We start from the raw sequence: 20,586 nt of genomic DNA on the forward strand, positions 1-20,586 counted from the left end.
TGTTCTCTCTGTGTGTGTTCTCGCAGTCAAACATGCAGTCATTACCACTGCTGCTCCAGCCCAGCAGGAGTTTGGTGTTATTTGTGTTGGGGCCGTGTGTTAACATGGGTCTCGCAAAGCGCCAAGATTATGGGGGCTGACACAATAACAGCACGGCGAGGGGTGGGGGGGGGTTAGTGTGACCAAAGAGAACAGAGAGGAATTATGGCCCATCTATCATCACATGTGCACAAATGTTTTGGCTAGACCGGTTGAGTCTTCTCTGTCATCACTAATCACCCAACAATAAATCCCCGGGCACCACTCTGTGGGGAGGGAAGAGTCACAGAGACGTGTTTTAGAGGCTCCAGTCTACACGTATACGCATATTTTTAAAACAGATGTACCGGACCAGTAGGTGGCAATGAAAACCTACGTCAGCGATACATCAAATACCAGAGAAGAACACGCTGAGTCTCCTGAGGCGGTGTTAACAAATAGTAAACAATCGTAAAGCACTCGCTGAGTGTACATCTGTAAAGTGGTGGAGCAACGTTAAGTTTAAATGTAAATTGATCATTAGACCGAATCAGTGCCACCAAAACCTAAATGATCCGAGAGTCCGCCATCTTTGTTACCGGTTCTGGCGCATGGTTGTTACACAAAGCAACGATGGGCACGCGTGAATTGGGGTCGATGACGTCATCGTTTCCCAAACGATCCGTTTTACTCGTCGACACAAATACAAAGTAAGCAGATGTGTTTGTTTAATCTACACCTATAGAGGGCTACAGGGTTTGACTGATGTGTCTTTTTGTCCACTTTGCTGCTGTAATCCTGCAAATGTCCCTGCTGTGGGACTAATAAGGATTATCTTATTTTATCTTAATATATCCGTTTTGGTGACATAAAGCTCGTGTGGACGAGAGGTTAAAACGTGGAGGATAATATCCGTTTAAAGAATTATCCGTACACGTGTAGACAAAACGAATGTGTTGAATTGGGTTTCTGACAGCTCATCGTAGACATGTTCCCCCTCGTGGGTCACATTGAAGTCTTTGACAGCTGCAGGCTGCTGCTGTTCTTGTGTAAGAGCACACTTTGTAAATAACCAACTTCTGACTCGTGTATCTGTTCCATTGCTTCAATGCACGGCCACGAAGAGAGACACGGTGCGTCAGCCACATGCACATGAAGTGAGGACAGGCCTGTAGTTCCTAATGAGGCTGAGGAGTGATGGCACCCAGCAACAACGTGCTGACAGAAGTGACCAACACCAGAGCTCCAGAGGTGGACCGGGACACTGACTGATGTCTTTAACCCTCAGACTCTCAGAATGAGCCTCTATGTCCCGAGACTCACCGCGCAGCCTTTCATCTTCCGTACTCCTCCAGAGTTAGAAAAAGTCAAGGTTCTTGTTTATTGGAATGAGCGGCTATACTTGGCACATTCTTAGTGTTTAACATCCCAAAGAGGAGAAAAAGGAGACAATCCTCCATCATTCTTCTGGAGCGTTTCCTGGGCAGCTCTTAGCCCCTGTATGTTGTCGAGTTCTCGTCTTTGTGTCCGAGGCACCATTGTGCTCCATCGCTTCAAATGTGGTTCCATTTCCTGTTGGCACTTTGAACACAAACAATCGGGGAACTCTGTTTCCACCTCAATATACTCTATTTTGTTTTTACAGGGTCTTTTCACATGGGTAACATGTTCCCATTCTTTCTTTTAGTTTGAGGCATGATATCGTTACTCAAACCAGCCACTTCAGCGGTGAACACAACATTGGATTTTGATATTAACACCGTCGAATTGGCAAATTCATTAGCAAAAAGGTGGCTATTTACACATCTAGCATTTATTTGGAGTCGCGTTTCTGGCCACCTTTTAAATGTAAGTCCAGTATCGACTCTCCTTCTAGGTCAAGTGTGGTCTCCACCAACTCCTGAGAGAAACATCTGGCTCCGTAGCTGTTAACTGCTCCACTATTTTCACCAGCAAGTCACTGTTTCCATCCACATATTTTTATGCTTATTTTGAAGTATCACATTAGAAAAGTTGTATTGAAATGGCCAAACGAAAACAACCTTGAGTTCTGAGAAGTGAAGTCAAAGCTTCATGTGTTAAAGCTGCATTCTCTCTAGTGTCCACCAGGGGGCGACTCCTCTGGTTGTATAGAAGTCTATGAGAAAATGACTCTACTTCTCTCTTGATTTATTACCTCAGTAAACATTGTAAACATGAGTTTATGGTCTCAATCTCTAGTTTCAAGTCTTCTTCAATACAGCATGATGTTCATTTAGTACATTATGGTCCATTTAGAGTCACACAGACCATAAAGCAGGGGATGCTTTAGGGCGGGACTACACGGTGATTGACAGGTCTCTGTTGTTCGGTCTTGGAGTTGTCCGTGTTTTAGTCTTTAACCCTTTCAGTGTGTTTTCACTTCATGAAAGTTCATTGTAACATTTTGGTAGCATAAAAATCTCTTATTCAGCGTTCGGTTGTTCTTAGCTCCTCCCTCTCGTGTCACTTCTGGTTGCAAAAGAAAACCAAGATGGCGACGGCCAAAAGGGCAAACTCATGGCTTCCAAATGGCAGTCCACAAACCAATGGGTGACGTCATGGTGACATCTGCTAATATAAAGTCTGTGGAAGTAGCGAAGCTTTAACTCACATGACTGTGAACTGTTTATGCTTCCTAAAAATGTCCATAATGTGCGAAAACGCTGCTGGTAGTAGCAACAACAGGTGCTTGTGGACTGAGGACCAACACAAAGTACTATTAAAACTCTCAGACTAAAACAAATTCCTGAAGACCTCTCTCTTCATTTTTCTCTCGTAGATGGTTGGATGGTCAAGGCGACTTGTTTTGTGTCCTGTTCTCAACCTCTACTTCTTCTTCTACTCTGTTAACTAGCGGATTACAGACACGAGTAGCCTATAGTGCCAACTTCTGACCAAACTAAGCTGTTTATTCACTCCAGGAAATGTGTTTTTTAGTTAATGCAAACACAGTTTGTGTTTGTTGTTTGGTAACGTACGGCTAGTTTTTATGAGCAAATGTTTGTGAAAACAGTTTGCGTTTGTTTGTTTCCGTGTATCGATAAAGTTTTGGGCTGTTTGTAGGTTGGGGGGGAGGGGCTAGGAGTAGCTGTGTACAGTTTCATGATAGTTCCTTTCTCATGAAATAATCCCGTCTACCTGATCTGATACTTGCCTGGAGTGGAGTCTGAAGAATAAGTTAGAACCATCTTGTAAATCAGCAAGCGAGACAGAAATATCGTGAGGATAGTGTGTGTGTGTGTGTGTGTGTGTGTGTGTGTGTGTGTGTGTGTGTGTGTGTGTGTGTGCCTAGCCCTATGGCCTTGTGTCAAGCATTTGACCCGTTGCTGGTTTTCGGTGTCGAGGCTCTTTAGGCACCAGAGTGTGTTTCCATGGAAATGTGGCTTTAAAGGAACATCCATCACCGCTGAAGGGCCGACCCAGAATACCCAAACACACCCGGCCCGCTCGCTTTAAAACCCTTCGGCATGGCATTCTTCGCCCGGGCACGCACATTCCACATTACTCCGGTCAAGCGAACGGGAATGGAAAAGGCTACCCGTTGCCACAGCAACGGCGGCCCCAAACACACAGGAGGTCAGACAAGCGTGTCCGAGTCGTTCCCGACGTGACAGCGGTTTTGCCATAAAAACCCCGGCCCGGCGTGGTAATGATACTTCCCTGCGCGGTGGGCGGGGCTCTCTGCCGACGCCCGGTCGTGGGCCCGGTCTGAGCCACACTCACTAACTGGGAGGCAACACAGGAAACTGGAGGCTTCCAGTAAAAACATGTAATTAGAAACACATTGACTGGGGAGCTTTGGCATGATTCACCCAGCAGGAAGGGAGGGAGACACATGCAGGCAGGGACGACTGAAGTGGGGGACAAGATCACTGGGTCACTGGGAAAGTCCCAGGAGGAACATCAAAAGACATGGACGGTGACAGGCAGGACACATTGTTAGAGACAGAGAGAGATATCTCAACACCCGGTCCGACCCGTCAGCCCCTTCAGGACACGAGGCAGACAATAACACTGCTTCTACTTCTACTACTGTTTACAAGATGCAGCATAAATGCTACTGTATGGGAGAGTGCGTCAGTACGGCCCGGAGGCCTCACCACTAACAAGCAGGTCGGCGGGCAGGCACAAGCCCAGCGAGGCCGGGGCGACTCGGGGCCACGCCCTGCATGGCCACGCGGTGAACCGAGCTCCAGAGAGCGAAGACGGTCACGTGGGATCCGAGAGTCACCGCTAACCACGCTGCCCAGAACGAGGGATGCCCCTGAAACCCGGTTCTAAACAGGAACTGGTTCTAAATGAGCAAACACTTGTTAGTATTGATGCGGTCCTGAGTTACCGGTTCTGCTATCGGTACTGTCTTAGTTCTGCAGTGAGACGTCCTCGTCTCAAACGTCCTCTCTCTCTCTGTCTCTCTTTGTCTCTGTGTCCTCTCAGCACAGCGTGAGACTCTCATCATGATCAGAGAGAAGGACACATTGTAGAACTCTGGTCGTCTCAAACACAATAAAACCCTCACAAGTAAGTTCATCACAACATGTGACCAACAAGCGGAGCAGCCGTCAGGTAACAGTAGTGACGTCATACGGTAGTGAAGTCATACGGTAGTGATGTCATACAGAGTTTGATCACAAGAACAGGATCATCAATGAGAGATAATCACTGAGATCATTGATTAGATGAGAATGTGTTTTAAAGATTTCTGAACTTCTTGTGTTGCTGCTCAATAAAGACTTTTTGTTTACACACAAGAACAATAAAGAAATGTGGATTCTTTTCTTCATTAAATGTCTTTTTTCTCACAAAACAATCCAAAAGAACCGATAACAGTATCACTAAACTCCAAACGATACCGTCCCTACCTGAGAGAACATCGTTGCTGAAACGTAACCTAACATGAGCTCCAGTAATTAGTTGAAGGTTAAACAAACAGCACAGTGAAGCAGACATACTGTCGGAGTTACGTGTTTCTTAAGAAGCCACAACCACAGAACCCTTCACAGAACAACTGGCAGCTCCGCTCCACCGCTCACCATCCAGACTCTCACAGGATCCTCTCCTGAAGGGGGACGGACGTGAGAAAAGCGTCTCCGCGTCCACAGAGAGAAACCATCAGAGAGTGTGGCTTTACAGATCAGCCGAGTGGTGACTGTGGCCTCAGTGGAAGCTTTAATTAGCCCGACCCAAGAATAGTGCTTAGATTACCCCCCCCCCTTACATCAACAGTTCACAAACACATAATTAGAACGGGCGGAGGAAGTGGATGTTTGGTAGGTGATGAGGTTTTATACATTTCAAAATGCAAAAGTGTGAAGTGACAATTCACAGTCTGCAGATGCTGAATAAACAGCTGGAAAAGGTACATTAGTCACAGTGGCAGTGAATGAAGGTGTGGACGTAAAACAGGACAGAATTCTACTCAAATACACGAGATGCTGTATTGAACAATGATCAACAAAGAACAACTTCAACACACACTGTAAGGCACAGCATCCAACCACATCGGAATCAACAAATACATCACAGAAGTCAACGAACAGTACTTTGGATTTTCTTTGTGTCCCTAACACAACTTGGGACGCAGAAACAGTAACTTTAAGCACCAAAAGTCTGATGGAAAGGAAGGATGTCATTCATCTTCAATTAATAATGTAGAGATGTCTGCTAAACTATTGCTAAAAACAGACGTCTAGTTTTACAGCCACTTCCAATCAGACGTCCCACAGCACGACTAAAGCCGTGCAACTTCTTCTCTGCACGTCTTCTTGGGGCCATTCATAAACCATCTTTTTTTTTTTAAGTAGAGAAGAAAATGTTTCTGCAAACCACAGGAGACGTTGAATGTTGACGTTTCCAAACCAAAAATAAGTTTCATGAAAACCTTTGATATCAGTCTCGCATCACGCTTGCAGAAACGTACAAGGCCACGAGGTTAACGTTGTGACACGATTGGTTGAGGTTAGAAAAGAGATCATGGTTTATGTTAAAATAATAACGTAATGTAACAATGTAACGCAACAATGTGACGCTACAAGGTGATGCCGCGACGTGACGCCGCGACGTGGTTAGGATTACCGTTTTCTTACCGGCTCTCTGTCTCCTGCTCGACCATCCTGTTTTAATACTTTCATTTTGAAACGGAGCAGCATGGATTAGAAGTTTGCTCTTAGGGCTTAACAGAGTCTAAATATTAAACATGTTTGGGCACCAGGTAGGTAACACAGAAGAAGAGTGAGCTTTAAGGTCTTTGGTTAGTCGGTGTTCTTCGACACAGATGCACAGTACCGTGTTCAAGCAGTTGATGCTACAGTGGAGGTCAGGCTGTAACCGTATGAACAGTAACACTGGTTCTGAGCAGACAATAACAATATGACAAAAAGATTTACAAAAGTACAGCCTGTGTTTCTACTATTAAATACTCGCCCAAATGTTTCCCATATTCTACATGTGTGTATCTTTAATAACAACACTGCTGCTATCTATCCATCTGTGTATACAGTACGTATGGACCACTCTGGCTGCAGGAGGCATGAGGCTGGACTTTATCTGAGGAGTCAGATATCGTTCCCAGCCAGCGGTTCCATAATTGGCTCGAGCTACTCCGTCTCCCCGTGGACGTTCTCCATGTGTACTTTGAGGTAGTCGTTCCTGGTGAACTTCTTGTGGCACAGCTGGCACTCTGCCATGGGCCGGTTGGGGTTGTGTGTGAGCTTGTGCCTGCTGAGCATCTTCTTCAAGCTGAACGACAGGTCACACACCTGGAAACCACACAAACACACAGGACGTTAGAAGTAGCAATCAAGGAGAGAAACTCCAGGAAAAAACTTTGAGATTTTGGTCTATTTTTCCTCCATAACTCGTCTTCTTTCAGACTCGAGGAAATAAAACATTTATTTTACTACTTTGTCTGTTTGTGTCTGTAGATTTCTACTAAATTCACCAAAGGTTTCCATTCGATAATGACAAATTTGCATATTTAAACATAACATTTCAGCAAACTTGTAATACAATAAATTCTCCTCTTAATGTGAGTGATGAAGTGGTGAAGTTTCATGGTGATATCTGTGAGTTCATGTGTTCACCTGTAGAGTCTCTAAATGTCTGTAATGTAACTAAACGTCTCTTTAAAGGACGTTTCCTCTCAATGAGTTTGTTCTCAGACTCTGATGATAAATCTCCACTTCAGCAGCTCTTACATTCACCAAACTTCACTCGTTCATTCCTCTCTGTGTGCTGAAGGTTCACACAGAGGGGATCAGCTGGGGGACGTTTCACTGTATCTATTAGTTACCTTTGTTTGACCCTATTCACCTGTAGCGTCTCCTCTTTAAGCTAATAAACCTAAATGTAGCGTCGGATCTCGTTTACCAGACTCTCTCTGTAGAGCTCGTCACAGGAACAGCCGGAGACACAGAGAATGATTTTGAAAATCATACACGGTGGACCGTGGCGACAGATATCGTTTTTTTTAATTTTTTTTATTTTCCCCCACCAGCAGCGAGAGGGAATGCATGCAACTTAACATCCATCATAAATGAGCCATTTCACACTGAACAAATGACTCCATCATCCTCCATCAATCACCATAATCCGCCTGCTGGCTGCTGTTCAGCTGCAGTTTAACTCACTGCTGCAAGAGTCACAGCGTGAGTCCTCTCTCCATCTGTGAAGAGCTTCACAGCAATGAATTACACTCTGACTAAGTCTCACACACGCTTTACATCTGTGGCCAAAAAAAATAGATGTCAATGACATCGTCTTTAGTTTGAAGACAGACTTCAGAAAATTCCTGTTTTATTATTATGTGGTTGGTCCAGAAATAAAACAATCTGTTTCTAACTCTTGAGTGGTTCAATGTCGGGATAAACACAGGGTTCGGGTTGTATAGTATCGGATGGAAATATAACTTTCAATGATCGCCGATCGCAACAGACGATTAGTGATGATCCTATTGGCCGATATGGATCGTTGTTACAACAACGATCTGGTCTACAAGACTCCACCGTCCCCAAAATCCTTTATTTCAACGCTCTGAAGTTTTATATTAACGTGAAAACATCTCCTTCAAACTACTGGATTTATTCTAGTTCATCACCAAAACTACATTTTACAGATGACATGTGAACACATCATGATAACGTTATAATGTACCTTCAGCGAGTACTCATGTTCACTGAGCAGAGCCTGAAGGCATCATAGTGTAACTGAAGTGAACCTCCTTTGGTTAGCCGTTAGCGGTGCTGCTAACGTTACTAGCTCTCCTCCTGTTGGTTAGCCGTTAGCGGTGCTGCTAACGTTACGGCTCTCCTCCTGTTGGTTAGCCGTTAGCGGTGCTGCTAACGTTACGAGCTCTCCTCCTGTTGGTTAGCCGTTAGCGGTGCTGCTAACGTTACTAGCTCTCCTCCTGTTGGTCTAAACACTGATTGGTTGTTTACAATGAAACATGATCAGAGACTAGAAACACATGTTCTACTGAGTCAGTACAACTTTATTTACACTGTGATGGTTAACGATTAAACTTTATTTACACTGTGATGTTTAACGTTTAAACTTTATTGACACTGTGATGTTTAACGTTTAAACTTTATTCACACTGTGATGGTTAACGTTTAAACTTTATTGACAGTGTGATGGTTAACGTTAAAACTTTATTTACACTCTGATGGTTAACGTTAAAACTTTATCGACACTGTGATGGTTAACGTTAAAACTTTATTGACACTGTGATGGTTAACGTTTAAACTTTATTTACACTGTGATGGTTAACGTTAAAACTTTATTTACACTGTGATGTTTAACGTTTAAACTTTATTGACACTGTGATGGTTAACGTTAAAACTTTATTCACACTGTGATGGTTAACATTAAAACTTTATTGACACTGTGATGTTAACGTTAAAACTTTATTGACACTGTAATGTTAACGTTAAAACTTTATTGACACTGATGGTTAACGTTTAAACTTTATTTACACTGATGGTTAACGTTTAAACTTTATTTACACTCTGATGGTTAACGTTAAAACTTTATTGACACTGTGATGGTTAATGTTAAAACTTTATTTACACTCTGATGGTTAACGTTACACTGTGAAGGTTAACCTGATCAATCTGTGGGGGGATGAGTACGGATCGTTGACCAACAGGTCCGTTACATCACTAGTTCTATGTGAACAACTGTACAGTTTATCATTAGTTCTTCAGCTGTTTTAGATCCTCGTATTGATGTGCTATCATGTTCTAGCTTTGTTATCCAAATATCTTTCAAACAGTCAACAAATCTGCTCCGGTGTCAGTAAAACATTAGATCTTTTTTACAAAGTGAAGCAGCGACGGGAGCTGATGAGGGAGAGGCCTCCTCGTCTCCCAGATGTTACCGGACGCTTCTACAACATGTTTAATGCTGTTATGACAGAAACTGCTCATACAGCCCCTCTAGCTTTGTTCTGGGAATTGTTCCTGGAACCGTGCGACCCCCTTTTTTGTCTCACTCAAAATCAAACGCACATGTTATTTCTATTATCTTCAGAATTATTAACATGAGAATGTCTCTTCCACGGCCGAGGAAAAAAAAAAGAATCCAGATGAATGTTGGGAGACGCTTTCTGCTGATGCTTCACTGACGATGAATGGGACACTGAGTCTGTGGTCTGAGACAACAACGCTATGCCCATTTTCTGCTTTGGAACTTGAGGCGATGCCACGGATTAAAGGCTTATCGGGGTGTTAAAGCTCAAACGGGAATCTGAGGATCCAGAGATGGGAGATGGATTAGATGCGATTGTTTCTTTTTTTTGATATGTTCTTCAAAGAATTGAGAGATATTTGGATGCCAGAGTTACGATCTGAAAGTTTTGTGCATGACTGAGCTTTCAGAGTCCGATGCTGTGGACCCTCTTCAGACTAAAACCTGCTCCTCAGAATGTCATCAGGTTCTCAACAAAGCAAATGATCTGAGTTTAAGTAAAGTCAATATGATAAAGTTTTACTCGTACTATTATTCTTTGCCTTTCTTATATTTTGGAGTTTTGGAACTACAGTTCCCATAATGCTTTGGACATGCTTCTGGATTTAGTTTCCAATGTGGGCAACACGTTTTTTTATCCCCACAAGGAGATAATGAGATTGGTAGAGTGAGTGTGCATCTCTGTGTCTGTCCGCGGCTGATCTTGCATGCTGCTGCAGCAAACTGCATTCGTACTGTAGGTGCTGCATGCTGAAGGAGCTCTCGTGGCTGCAGTCACTCGAACTTTCTATAAAACACTTTTTATTGCCTCTTATATACTGCCATTGATTAATCGGCAACTCCTCTTTCACTACTCTTAACCGACCTCCAGCTGGTAGAGGGCGGCTGGTGAGACACTGTGGGAGTGGAAACACAGTTATAATGTTTTGGACGATGTGTTTGGCTAACAGCTAACAGCTAACGGAACTCCCAGTACACACACAGTTATTCCGTGGCTTTGTATTGAGAATCAACCTCACGTTTACACGCATACGGTGAAAAACGTGAGTGATAAACACGGCTGATATACTTGCGGTCTAGATTGGCGGTTATCCAATCGTGGGTTGTGTTCCTCCAATCAAACATTGCAGCAGTGGTCGTGTCAGACACACCTGGTCAGTTTTAAGCCTGTACTTGTTTGTGGCATCATTAAAGGTTTGTTGAAGGTTTGCAGCTCGTGCTCACAGTGTTTCCATGAATGTTCAGACAACTATCAGTGGAAAACTTAAAAACATGAGGATTCTCAGGCTAGTTCTGCAGAGACACGGTTCGTCCTTCTTTCTATGGTTTCTCAGTGGTTTTATGGACGCTGAGTTGCAACAGACATAATGATATCGAACACACACGTTTACCACGTCTGTGTAATCAGGGCTGACTGAGTTATGACTCCAAGAAGAAGCATCTTAAGTACTTAAATCGACCGTGTTGGTGAGCGAACCAGACTCCATTGACATTCCTGTTGTCTTTAGAACACCTGTCCCTTTTAAGTCTCGCAGCATCAATTTGAAAACCTCTGGTCTAACAATAATCATCTTCATTCAGTTTGTGTCCGTCTGTTCATCCATCACTTTCAGAAAATGGCGATAAAACAAAGCATCTCTCCAACATCCTCTGTTCCCTCCGCCTGGTCTCTGAGAGTAATTATTACTGCTGCAGTATTATAAGCAGAGGGTAATTTCTCCCTCTGATCCTCTCAATGTGTTTACGTGAGATCAGCCCACTCGGCCCCCCCCCCCCAGAGGAGCAAGATCACTATCTGCCTCTTACTGAGCCCCCCCCCACACATCTGGCCTTGTGCTATCACTTACACACACACACACACACACACACACACACACACACACACACACACACACACACACACACACACAGGCGAACACGTGGGAGCTGGTTGGATACTCACGTCACATTGGAAAGGTTTCTCTCCCGTGTGGGTCCTCATGTGCTCGTCCAGTCCTCTCTTCTGGCTGAAGGCTTTGTTGCACTCGCTGCATTTATACGGCTTCTCCTGCAGTGACGCACACAAACACACCTACGTTTGAAAGATGCAGCGGGACAATACGTATAAAAACAATACTTCACATATGGACCGAACCCTGCAGGAGGATCTGTGTCCATTACGGTGTACGACGGGTTAATGACACACACGTGTGCGAGCGAAAAGAAAACACGCACAGCACACAGGAGGAAGATGTGGAAATACATATCGCACACACCTCTCACTTTCACACCCCCTGTGAGTTTATGAAGATATGAAATGCCCCTGCAGTAGGGAGGAAATGACCGGCGCAGGGCCATCGAAAACACACGGATTCCTCAAAAGAGTAAGAAAACACGGCACAGGAAGATTCCCTTTGAACGTGTACGAGAGCGCCGGCACTCTGGGGCTGTAGAATACCACTCCTCATCAGTTTACCAAAGAACATTTCCTCTGCGCCTCTCGCCGGCCCGTCTCAGCGTCAGTCAAAGCGGCTATCTCCCCGTGGGTGTGTTTCCACACAAGAAAACAAGTGTGTGTGTGTGTGTGTGTGTGTTCACCAGGGTGGACGGCCTTGAGGAGGAGGTGACACCTAGAAGACTTGAGGAGAAAGCGTGGAGAGATAGCGGGAGCCGGTTCCCACTGTCACTCTTTGGGAGGCCCGCCGATAGCAGGAAGGAGGCTCGACCCAATTCGAAAGCTTAGTTGTCATGGGAACGGGGTGAATGCAGGAAGTGAGGGTCCTGGGAAAAGGCGCTATCGTGTGGGCGGGGCAAGGAGCGCCCAGTGACACGGGACACAAAAGGAGGTAAAGATCAGGTTCACTGCGTGCGGGGCTTTAAGGATGCAACTGTGTGTGTGTGTGTGTGTATGTGTGTGTGTGAGGAAACAGACTGTGATCTGATGCAAATTTCCACTTAAGTCTTTAAGGACTCTTTTTCCAGCGGTTCTTGTGTGACAAAGAAAACGCAAAGATGCGAGTTTTGTTTGTTTGCGTCTCGTGCGTCATGTCGGCTTCAGGGAGCAGTTAGAAATCAACAAAGAACACCGATCCTCATTAAATACAGTAAACAGATCAAATAAAAGGAGCGTTTTATTGTGAAGGCGGTGGCACGTTGGCGGTTAGCTCACATTAGCTAAAGTTTACGCCGTTTTGTTTTCAGATTCTTTGTGAACGAATCATTTTGAAACTCAGCATCGACTAACAAAGGTTCAGAGTGAGGAGTCACAATGGAGACTGAGCCTGTCGCCCTCTAGATACAAGATTCCAATGTCTATATATTTGCAGTACGACTGACGGGTGTCTGTGCTGCACATAGGACATGTTCACACGCCCCAAAATCCATTGTTGCCCGTAAGGAAGGAGCGAGATCTATCTCTTCAACCAAGATATTTAGTAAATAATCTAATCAATTTAAGGACAATTGTAAAGCCTCCTAGTCAAAACAATAAATAAAGAGCCTTCATGTGCAAGAACAAATGTGCGTTTGTAGACATACAACATGCACCCACCACCAGAGAACAAAACAATATCATAAGAAAACTCTCAATGTCCAACATGTCAGCGCTTCCTGTCGCCATTAAATGTGTCCCATTCAAGTCCGCCGACGCTGCGGTTTTGTGGTAAAAACAAGTCGTGCGTACGTTAGCGCTGAGCTGCGGCTCTTTGCAGCCAAACGACGTTGGTTTTGCTCGACAGTGACTTCATCTGGCTCTGCTGTTTGTAACTGTTCAGCCCATATTTCAGAGCGCCGTGAGCAAAGGCAGATCCGGGGGGAAACATTAGGAACAAAAACATCAGTCAGTTTAATCAGCGGCTCACTACACAATTATACCTGCCTGTTTGTACTGAGGGGACGTGGACCTGAGCAGGATACGTCCATTATCGGCTCGCTGCTCTGGACAGCGTTAACGCAGGACGACGTCTTTGAGACCGACAGAGTCGACGGGACGGATGATGGAAATCTACGACGAAACAAGTCTCATGTAGCGGAGAGCAAGTGGAAAGTGTCGCTTTGGTGGAGAACGGGTCGAGGAGTGACGCTGGGAAATGAGCGCCGTCCCGACCCGACCCAGGAAATGACCTCACGGTTTTCCTTTTCTCCACCCGGAGCCCTGACTCACTCCACATCCACATGGTCAGGACATCGAGAAGATGTTTCCTACGTCTGCAGCCGCCTGCAGGGATCTTTGAGAGGATGAACTCAAGCACTTTCAAGGGACCGTAACAAAACAATGTAAAAAGCAAACATATCCAAACCGTAAATATGCATTCCATTAAGATGAACTAATACAATTCTGATTGTACTTGTGCTTCAATATGCTGTCAAGTGAGTAAAGTTGTAAACTTACTCGAGTGTGTGTGCGGATGTGCATCTTCAGGCCGTCGTTCTTGCTGAAGGCTTTGTCACAGTAGGGACACTGGTAGGGACGCTCACCTGGGGAAGAATAACCGTTAGTGAGCACGAGACCGTTTACAGGGACCGTCTGTGTGTCAGTTACTCACAACGTATTACCTTGATATCTTGTTTTTATCTCATGCCGTTATTATGAACAAAAAAATGTAAAAACTGAGAAAACGTCTTGATAAATTAAAGCCAACAGAGCCCACGTTTAACGACAGCAAATGTCAAATATCAAAACATCCATTTACAAACTCTCCCACAACTCTTTGCAGGATAATCTAAGAGTCATTGATCCAGTTATGAACTGACTTATTCCCCAACACATGCACCTGTGCTTTCTTTTCTGCACATGTAATGGAACTGACCACAGACTGTTTATAAGAAGTTACGTAGACATCGTGACGTCACCCATTGGTTTGTGGATGTTCTGAAGCCTCGAGTTCACCATCTTGGATTACGTCCGTCGCCATCTTGTTGTTTTTCAAAACCAGTGAACAGGAAGTGACCATATCTGGACTGAGGAGGAGTGACGTAGAGACGGCGTATACGTCTCTGGTAGAGACCTGTCAATCACCGTGTAGCCCCGCCCTAAAGCATCCCCTGCTTTATGGTCTGTTTGACTCTAAATGGACCATAATGTACTAAATGAACATCATGCTGTATTGAAGAAGACTTGAAACTAGAGATTGAGACCATAAACTCATGTTTACAATGTTTACTGAGGTAATAAATCAAGAGAGAAGTAGAGTCATTTTCTCATAGACTTCTATACAACCAGAGGAGTCGCCCCCTGGTGGACACTAGAGAGAATGCAGCTTTAACGCATGAAGCTTTGGCTGAAAAAGAGGTTGCACCAGTGGTAGTAGTGAACGTGTCGATTAGCGGAGCGAGACACAAGCCGACTGGAGGACAAGTCCTTCTCCCCACAGCCAAAGTAACAACTACTGCAATAGAGTGTTTATCTCTGCATACATATCACTCCATCCTACTCGATACAGAATGAAAGCATATGGTCAAATAGAGTCAAAACATATGTTTTCATATAGTTTTGCTGTTGTTAAACATGGCCTCCATTTCTTTCAATTGTACACAGACGGTCATTTTGTGGGTGAGACGTTCATGTATCTATGTGTCCGTGCTGAAAGGTGATGCTGCAGGTGTGTGTGTGTGTGTGTGTGTGTGTGTGTGCGTGTGTGCGTGTTACTGTCCCTTCCTGAACACACATCTGCCTCTAACCACTGCTCCATCAGATATCTTTCACTCAGAGCCGCTCGGTCCTGATGCACACTGACTTTCCACCGCAGAGCAAAAAATAAAAAGCTGACATCGGCTCCGCTTCACGTCTCGCTATCGGAGCTTCGACCGGCCAACAGTTTTTAAGGCAGCACATCAGAGGATATGTGGCGTACCCCGGGTCGGATCAAAAGCAGTCGGGGGGCCAAAACTCCTCCAGATCCTATCTGAGCGCTGCGGCGATGACGACGAAGAGGAAGTGACAGGCTGTCAGTCAAACGGGGGCCGCTGACACATGGACCTGTTTACCGTGTTCCGATCCACCGGCCCGATAGCAGCGCCGGAGCTGATTACTGATCTATAGAAGGGATGTGAGGTAACATGTGGAACCGCACTGGAATTAAAGTACAGTCAGAACTCTGGCTTCAATAATTGCTTCATATATTTCATAGACGCAGCGTTAATCAGGAAGCTGCAGCAAACTAAACAAACCTCTGTATGTCCTTAAGCCTCCTTCCTCATGATGTAAGGAAGGACTCTTCTCTGGATTTATAAATATGCCTGCAAGTGCACACGGTCCAATCTCATGAAAATAGATACCTACAGACACATTCCTTCATCTCTAATCTGCTTCATCTCTCTTTTAATGACTAAGTGCTGAACAGGCAAGCAAGTGGTTGTATTGATGGGGGAGATGCTCTGGCCCTTTAAATAATAAGGTTAATTAGCTGTGTTTCCTTGGGATTCAATGTGCAAAGATGCTCATTAAATCAGAGAATCTGTCGAGGGAGTTTATGAGAAGAGTAATATCGTCTCCCACTGCTGCAAACACACAACTGTGCTGAAGGAAATGTTCTCTTCACACAGTGAAGGAGGAACACAGTTTTATATCATGTCCTGATTAGTTTGTGGATCTGATTTTGTCCTAATCCTGATTGACACACTGATAGACTTTGAGGCCATGAGGGTTTAGTTCTGTCCACAGACTGTGTATAAGAAGTGGACGTAGTCGTCGTGACGTCACTCTGACGTCTGTGGATGTTTTGAAGCCTCAAGTTTGTCAATTTCGACATCTTGGATTACGGCCGTCGCCATGTTAGTTTTTTGCAGCCGATAAACTGTAGTGACCATATAAGGACTGAGGAGGAGTGAGGTAGAGACGCCGTATACGTCTCTGGTAGAGACCTGTCAATCACTGTGTAGCCCCGCCCTAAAGCATCCCCTGCTTTATGGTCTGTTTGACTCTAAATGGACCATAATGTACTAAATGAACATCATGCTGTATTGAAATCATATCCCACAACGGAAACAGAAGCTGTCCCGTAGCAGACACACAAGCCGGGTTGTGAACCCACCAGAACCCCCCCACAAGAGGGCTCTGGAGGAGTCCCCGTCGGCGTGGAAAGGTTTAACTCTGACATATGTTGACTGGTGATTACACACACTGAGACGTGTGCTCGAGATTCTCTCCTAAAGAAAGAAATCCTTTCTGAGCCGCTCTGGCCTCCAGGAGGCCGTTTGTTGACAAACAGGAAGACTCTGAATCCCAGATGTGTTTTGAGGAAGAGGAGAGCGAGTCCTGGGTCTGTGTAGCATGTGCGGTGTCGGGTTGAGGCCCAGCGTTGGCCTCGGGGAGTCCTGGGGAAGGCATTAGTGTGCTAATTGCACCGGAGCACCGCGTGCCGGTAGTGTACCTCTGTGGACCTCATCGCTCCCAGGAGCCGGCTAGTGTCAGTTAATACTCAGCGGAGAGAACCACGCCCGACGGAGGATCGCACCTACTCACCTACTCAACACACATGTGCTCCTCATCTGGGGAAGATTCATCCTCTCTGTAGTTCATTATGGTGATGTTTTATTAACGCATGAATGTTCATCCTCTTTGAGAAGGTAAGATTCAGAGTGTAGCCTCCGCACACGGCGCCTGAGCTCCGAGCATGAACGGAGGCGTTTCTACTCAACGCTCCGTTCGCTGCATTATTCTGCTGAACTCCAGAGGACGTACAGACAAGATGTTTTAAGTCTGTCATCTCTTCTTGTCTTTAGTTGTATCACCTCTTTCTGCTGTTCATGCGTCCATGTTGTTGTCTTCACTCGTTGTGTAATCACATTATTGCACAATAGAATTAGGAAGTATCTTTATTCTATTTGTGTTTTTATGTGGAGCTGGTGTGAAACGTTTACGTGGCCAAGATCTCCTTTTAAAAGAGATTACAAATCTAAAGTTAAATAAAGAAAAATAAGATAAGCTATTCTAAAACTACTTTTTGGCTAAAGCGGCAACAATTAGTCAACCGACAGAAAAATGCTTCCAGCCTCTCAGATATGGAGATGTCCTGCGTTTCTCTCATTTATATCACATTAAACTGAATATCTTTCTGCTTCGGATAATTCAAGACATCACTTTGGACAGTTTTCACTATTTTCTTTCATTTTAGAGGCCAAACGATGTATTAATCTAGATTAATATTCCATAATGAATCGTTAGTTGCAGCCCTACTTTCGTCCAGCAGCTTTCCTGGTTCAACCTGCTCTGAATGAAACAAGAGCAACTCCATCCTTTAGCGTAACAGGAAATAAACAAACGCCAGTGGAAACTTAAGTAGTAACATTCTTTCAACCGTGGCTCTGTTATTGGTGTGTGAGTGATACTGTAACTGGAAACCCTCCACTTATTCTCCAGATTGAGCCAGATTGTTTGGGGATTATGAGGGGTGGCTGCGGCACAGAGCCGGGGCTTTATGGTAACTGATTTAGCATGTGTCGAAACGGGACACCGTCTCTTTGACCCTGGGTGTCCACCCCCCCACACCACCACCCCACCCCGACCCCCCTACGGCCCCCCGCTGTGGCCCTCACACTCCTCGTCTGCTAATCGATCCGTTTGGCACCCCTCGTGTGTCGTATATGTGTGTGCGTGTGCGTCTGGTTAGCAGATGGTCGGGGCCTTTTGTCGTTTTTCGCCGCTCCGCGCGGTCGTTGGTGTTATGGAGAGCGCTTTGTAGCTTCGGGGCTCCGGTCTGAAAGACATTAGCGCTGTCCGTCAGAAATTAATTCCCGGCTTCCTCCAGGTTCAGCCAGACAGTGGCCCTAAAACCGTCCTGCACTGTCACATGCCGACGTGGGGCCGGCCCCGAGGTAACGCGATATCGGCGTGTTGGAGATGATAAGAGTTCGCCTTTGATGAGCCGCAGGAACGCCCCAACAACTTTTACACTTGACCTTTTCCATTACCGCCGGGGACTCGGCAGAGTTCTCCACTTCCTCAAACAGTCGTCCGCGAGAAAGGCATCAGACGGACTCGACTCACCGCACATGAAGCGGATCCGAACTCCCGACACGCATCTCAATCCAAATGAAACGAGCTCAAGCTGCGATAGAGAGGCGCTTTTCATTGCAGGGACGGACAGTAATTTATAATAATGATTACGGTAATGCTTGTAACCATGACCACGGTCGGGACAAACAAAATCCTCAGAGTGTAAACAAGTTCAGTGATTCCAGAGTCCGACCAGATGTCCATCTGAGGGACATGTTCTGAGCATGTAAAGCTGCAATGTGCTGCTTTGTTTTTAAAAACATCCCAATACGACTGTTACCAAAACAAGACACCATGATTGAGACAATTAGTGTCCTTAGTGTTTATGAAATATAAAATGTTCTCTATTCCATGACAGGAAAATTAATATTAATGTTGTTTAATATAAAGTCTGGTCTCACTGAGAAACTCATCATCACATGAAGAACAGTGGCCTCAGAGCAATCTGTATTACGGTAATTCACTGTAAAACACGTACATGTTTTCAGTGGGTTTTTCTAACAGAAAGAAATATACAATTAACTGGTTTTGAGAATTTTAGATTACTAGCATAGCGCCAGTTAGCGCCATGCCCGTTTGGGAACGGCCCTATTGTTTGGCTCCTGGGAATTGCTGCTTACAGCATTGTTGGGGGGGCACAGAGCGCTGTTCGCTAATTTATTCAAAGTTAATTAATATTGAATATCACGTGTTCAAATTGCACCAAATATCGGCAAAGCACTTCATTGGGTCTCCGACAAAACACCGACCAATTAATAGCCCCTACTTTTAAAAAAATACGTGTGTAATACGTAAGTATTACGGTAAGAGCGCGTAACAGCTGACTTCAAAATAAAAGTGACCAAGAACTGACTTCCGGTGAAACTCAATAATAAAGAATACGTTTCCAAAGGCCAATCAAACTTCAAAATAAAAGCTGACCACCTCGGGGTGTCACTCAGAAAACACCAGGATATCCTGATGTGGAATTTCAAAATGAAAGCCCTGTAAAATGTCATATAGGAGCTGTGTTCTCTCTTAATTCAGATTAGTTCACGACTATGATCCTCAAGCGTATCTTCTATATTATGTCTCATACCATTTCGCCGCTGTGCATTTGGGCAATCAGCTTTTTTTGGAAAACTCTTTTGCTGACATTTTCTAATCCAACTTAAAAAGTTTGTTTAACTTTGCTGCTCCGCTCTGTTCTCACCGACCTTCAGTTCTACCTCACGGCCATCTTGCCGTGCTTTTATCTGCCATGCACACATTTGTGATGCGTTACTGTGTGTAGCTTTGTATTGCGTGTTCTTTCATGTGTAACTGTTTGTCATGTTTTTACTCTGCACTGTTTGTTCTTCGTTCTCTTTGTTTTGACCTGATAAGGGGCTACAGATGTTAATTGAGCTTGAAGCTATGATCTGGTACGGTGCATCGAATAGTGACATTTATGTGTTTGAACCGTACACGGTGCCTTTTAAAGCAAATAAATAAATAAAAATAATAACATTGTTGGCACGTCCAAATGTTTCAAAATGTAGATGGCAATGATTTACTGATGTTAAAATGCTTCAGGTTGTTCACAAGCTTTCATTTCAGTGAGTCAGATCTACTTTACTTGTCATCTGTAGTCCAGAATATAAACCGACCACTCCTCACTGTCTGTGAGGAAACCCAGACATTATGTGTATTATATATATATACCGGATAATAACACAAGAGAGGGTTTGACAATAAGTGGTCTGGACTATTGAGAACTTTTCTCTGACCAGAGCGTTTAAGAGCCAAATATTGTTATTTTACAACTTGTATCATTTCTGCTGTTTAAAATAACTCAGGATGTCAGGAAGTGCAAAACTAAATTGTTTGATTGTATTGTAAAAATGATGACGCCAGTAGTAATACGAGTACCCTTAAAGTGATACCGATACCAACGGAGTACTTCATTTGATACCCACCATGTGAATGGAAGCTGTGTGTGTCTCCCGTTGGCGAGCTAAACGCCGCCACACTGCACAGCACCCATACAATTTTCATGATTATAGCATTTTCAAATTATTCTGATGGAATATGTTTTTATTTTTTGTAGATACACAATGTGACAACTGTGGCGTAACGGACCGTTGTGG

The 20,586-nt window shown here is 44.5% G+C and overlaps 1 protein-coding gene across 1 annotated transcript in view; it reads right to left on the bottom strand.

Annotated features, from left to right (window-relative positions):
- Positions 1-6,635: 6,635 nt before the first annotated feature.
- Positions 6,636-20,586, bottom strand: part of prdm5 (PR domain containing 5) — a 37,152-nt gene continuing 23,201 nt past the window's right edge. The window contains exons 14-16 of the mRNA XM_076088518.1: positions 13,874-13,959; positions 11,447-11,551; positions 6,636-6,797 (exon numbers count right to left, since the gene is read on the bottom strand). Coding sequence (XP_075944633.1) covers positions 6,636-6,797; positions 11,447-11,551; positions 13,874-13,959 — 353 coding nt within the window. The remainder of the gene's footprint in view (positions 6,798-11,446; positions 11,552-13,873; positions 13,960-20,586) is intronic.

Source organism: Anarhichas minor, unplaced genomic scaffold (assembly GCF_050575085.1).
Source record: "Anarhichas minor isolate MPS153535 unplaced genomic scaffold, ASM5057508v1 ptg000010l, whole genome shotgun sequence".
Classification (NCBI taxonomy): Eukaryota; Metazoa; Chordata; class Actinopteri; order Perciformes; family Anarhichadidae; genus Anarhichas; species Anarhichas minor.